The sequence below is a fragment of the Palaemon carinicauda genome, chromosome 39 (genome assembly GCF_036898095.1).
Source record: "Palaemon carinicauda isolate YSFRI2023 chromosome 39, ASM3689809v2, whole genome shotgun sequence".
NCBI classification, from domain to species: domain Eukaryota; kingdom Metazoa; phylum Arthropoda; class Malacostraca; order Decapoda; family Palaemonidae; genus Palaemon; species Palaemon carinicauda.
This window is the reverse complement of record NC_090763.1, coordinates 18,818,316-18,822,799: the sequence shown is the minus strand read 5'-3', so window position 1 is coordinate 18,822,799 and position 4,484 is coordinate 18,818,316. Positions and strand designations below refer to the sequence as shown.

At 34.7% G+C, this 4,484-nt stretch overlaps 1 protein-coding gene across 2 annotated transcripts in view; it reads left to right on the top strand.

The window, feature by feature from the left end:
* The first annotated feature begins 216 nt into the window (after positions 1 to 216).
* Positions 217 to 4,484, top strand: part of LOC137631055 (uncharacterized) — a 15,638-nt gene continuing 11,370 nt past the window's right edge. Inside the window, exon 1 of one of the 2 annotated variants that reach the window (XM_068362648.1) lies at positions 217 to 1,797. In XM_068362648.1, coding sequence (XP_068218749.1) covers positions 1,018 to 1,797 — 780 coding nt within the window. In that variant the 5' untranslated portion in view covers positions 217 to 1,017. The remainder of the gene's footprint in view (positions 1,798 to 4,484) is intronic. The other variant, XM_068362647.1, reaches the window with a different exon arrangement.

Genomic DNA, 4,484 nt, shown 5'->3' with positions numbered 1-4,484 from the left:
AATAATAATAATCATTATTACCAATAAAAAGGCAACAGAAATAAGAATGTGTTCAACAGGGAAAAACGTAGAAGAAACTAAATAACCAAGAATAAACTATGCTGTACAAGAAGAAACGAAACTAAAAGAAATGATGAAATAAAACAGAATAATCTACCATTTCATCAGATATATTTCGTCCAGATCGCAATTGTGACTCATTCGAAGAATCGAAGGCAGGTTTTAGTATACGTTCAGGTGTGGTATAGTTGTGATGACGTTCCCCCTATCGGTCTAACGTAACAGAATATGAGAGTCGGCAAAAAAATCAGATTTCGAAATAACGAGGTGTTATTAGTGTTGTGGGTTATTTGATAAAAAGTTATCACGTGAAACCATATGTGTCAGCAGTGCTTCAGATTGTGAAATAGATTTTACGTATATGAAGAAAGTAAGAAACCAAGTTATTTATTGTCATCAAACGTGGCATGTGAATGGAGCATTTCGACTGGATTATTTTAAACGATATTTTAATATTTAAGTTATAAATAAATCTTATAAAAGGAGTTGAACTGTTTTGGAAGATCGATTATTGGTAATAGAATGAATACTTAGGAGAAAAGGATAATATGGGAAATTGTTGATGAGATAAGTGTGTGGAGAACTTTCGGCGGTAATCTGCATTATTTGCTAAATCTCACGCGTTGAAAAGATTATATTTGTGTAATGAAAGTGTAAGCACGATCGCTTTGTATCACGAGGAAGCTGTTGATCTGCAAAAGAAAAGAAACCCTGTTATAAAAGGTGTGACTTGCTAGTGACCAAAAAGAAAAATACGTAGCATTTCATTAATATCAGTGGCTCTGGTGGATCGAAGAAATCGCACCATTGTTTTGACTAGATTTTTGTATTGGAACTGAATTCTATTAAATGTGAATATCGCAGAATACTATACTAACTATAGTATCCTATTAGCTAGATTAATTATCTTCACAGTTTCTCATAAAAGTTAGGGTGATCTTAACGACCGAACGAGCCATGCTTCGCGAAGATTCGGTGAATTATTCGAGTCTGCCTCAGGATGAAGGCACGACCCCAAATTCGAGCTTCATAACGACCAGGTCAGCTCCCAGTCACAACCAGCGGGATTGTAAGATCGCAACTATTCTAACCATCGGCATTATTGTGGCAGGTATAGGCCTAGCGGCCACCATTCCATTTATTGTTAGAGGCCTACCCAATAGGAATGTCAGCGGGAATGGGCCTCCCTCGAATATTGAGGAAAATAATGATATTTTGAGCAGTCATCTTAATGTCGGGGATGGAAATAACGCCGTTGTGGATGATATCCAGTTGAACAAATCGGACCAGGGGCAGCCGGGAGCCGCCGTAGCCACGGAAAGAACCAAGCTACCGGTGCCGCTGACCCCAAGCCCGGTTCCAGATGAGAAAACCAACGAAAAGCAGCCCATGCAACCTCATCCAGTTCTCGTTACTTTCGAGCCTCAAGTACCCGTGACAACACAAAGATCTTTCTCTTCAAGTGACGGAAGCGACGAAAGAAAGGAGGCCGATTTGGGGTCGGCCATTAACGAAAGTTCGCCCCTGTTGGGGGTTGATGACGAAGTTCCAGATAAAGTAGACGCCGGAGATGAAGGATATGACAGTTGGGAAGACTATAAGGACGGAGGTGACATTGGCGATAAGGTAGGAGCAGGACCTAAAGAGGAAGTGAAACCCGTCATTGCCAGTGGAGGAAATGACGAAGGGTCAGTGACTTCGCACCCGGATGAATCGGCGAAGCTTCCTGATACAAACGTAAGTGACTCATCCAGGTGTCCCAATTACAGGATAGTGGAAAATACATTTTTTAAAAGTTTTTTTAGGGCTCCATTCTAACTAGATAACACTTTTGATATGGATGGTGATGTTTGTAGGTATTATCTTTAGCTGGGCTCTATTTCATTTATAGATTAGAGAGAAATAAAGCTAAAAGTAACAAGGTTCCTCTATTACCATAATGTTCAAAAGCAAAGGTTAAAAGACATTCAATTTGTGGATAAAGAATGACAACATTTCTTTTCTAATTATATTAAGGTTTTATATGAAATAAAAGCGTAGGCCTACTGATTGTCAATAATAGGTAAATAGATCAACAATAGAGTGAGTGGGCGTGGCACCGTCAGATACTTTTCTGACCTACTAAACTTTGAGCACGATGATCAAAATAACGAAGAAAGTGTTAAGAGGTAAAGTCATACATGACATGGAATATATTAATTTTACATTTGCTATAAAAATCAAAAGAAAGGAAAAAAATTAGGATTTATCATTTGATATATACTGTACATACTCTCACTCACACACACACACACACACACACACACACACACACACACATATATATATATATATATATATATATATATATATATATATATATATATATATATATATATATGCAGACACAACAAATAAAAGTTATGGACGAGCCTCTGGAGATTGTTAATTAATATACGTACTTGGGAAAAATTTGCTCTCTCTCTCTCTCTCTCTCTCTCTCTCTCTCTCTCTCTCTCTCTCTCTCTCTCTCTCTCTCTCTCTCCACACACACACATACACACACATATATATGTATATATATATATATATATATATATATATATATATATATGTGTGTGTGTGTGTGTGTGTGTGTGTGTGTGTGTGTGTTGAGAAAACAAATAAAAGTTATGGACGAGCCTCTGGAGATTGTTAATGAATATACGTACTTAGGATAGACAGTAAGTGTTTTCATCACAACCCTGGCCACTGCAGATTGGGGATGGTGGAAGACTTTAATATGATTACTCACAGCAAATCTTCCTAGTATGAGTGACCCTAATCAGCCTAACTTTGCTGATCATGACGATGCGCAAACCCCTTCCCCACATTATATATATATATATATATATATATATATATATATATATATATATATATATATGTACATAGTTTTACATACACACACATATATATGTATATATATATGCATATATATATGTATATATATGTATGTATGTATGTGTATATATATATATATACATGCATAGTTTTACATACACACACACACACACACACACACATATATATATATATATATATATATATATATGCATACATCAACAATTTACATACACACACATCATTATATATATATATATATATATATATATATATATATATATATATATATATGTGTGTGTGTGTGTGTGTGTGTATTTGTGTATATATTGTTTTTATTATTATTATTATTATTATTATTATTATTATTATTATTGTTATTATTATTATTATTTTCCTAGTTGGAAATGTAGAATGCTATAAACCTGAGAGCTCCGTCAAAGAAAAATAAGGTCCATTTGGGTAAAGGAAATAAAGATACAAATAAACCACAAGTGAAGTAATAAACAATTAATATAGATTATTTTAAGAACAGTAACAAAATTGAAATACATCTTTCATATATAAACTATAAAGAGTGACTTATGTCACCCTGTTCTACACAAAACATTCGCTGGAAGTTTGAACTTTTGAAGTTCCACCGAATCAACTACCTGATTAGGAAGATTATTCCACAATGTGGTCATAGCTAGAATAAAACTTCTACAATATGTGTTGTATTTGGCTTTATGGTGGAGAAGGCATGACTATTAGAATTATTAACTGCATACCTTGTATTACGAGCATAATGGTACTGTCTGGAAAGATCTGAATACAAAGTATGGTCAGAATTATAGAAATCTTAAGCAACATGCATAACAAACTAACTAAACAACGGTATCAGAGATTGGTATCTAGATCAGGAAAAAGAAATTTAATAGACTACAAGTTCTTGACCCACAAGTTAAGATGAGATTCAGTAACTGAAGACCAGAGAGGAGAACAATACTAGAAATAAGGGAAAATGAAAGCATTAAAATACTTCTCCGGAATAAATTGATCACCGAAAAACTTGACGACTTTCTCATTCAGGCATTTTTTTTTTTTTTTTTTTGCATTTGAGTAAGAAGCAGACCCGAATGTGTTTCTTAAAAGTTATATTTTCAATCTAGAATCACACCAAAATTTTAAAGGAGTCGTATAGGGTTAAAAAAACATTACCAATGCAGAGACCTGGATGTTGAGGAGCCACTGTTCTCGACCTACTTACACTCATAATTTGAATTTTGATAAGGTTCAACTTCACGCCCCATAATTTGCACCATGCATTAATTTTAGCTAGATCTCTATTAAGGGATTCAGTAACCCCAGATCTACATTCAGGAGATGGAATTGAAGCAAAAAGAGTAGCACCATCTGCATATGCAACAAGCTTGATTTCTAGGCCAAATCACATGGCATGTGCATGTAGTATGAAAAGTAATAGACCAAGAACACTACCTTGAGGAACACCATATATTATTTCCTATACTCGCTATGATGCCCATCAACAACAAGTCTTTGCGATCTATTACCTAAAAATT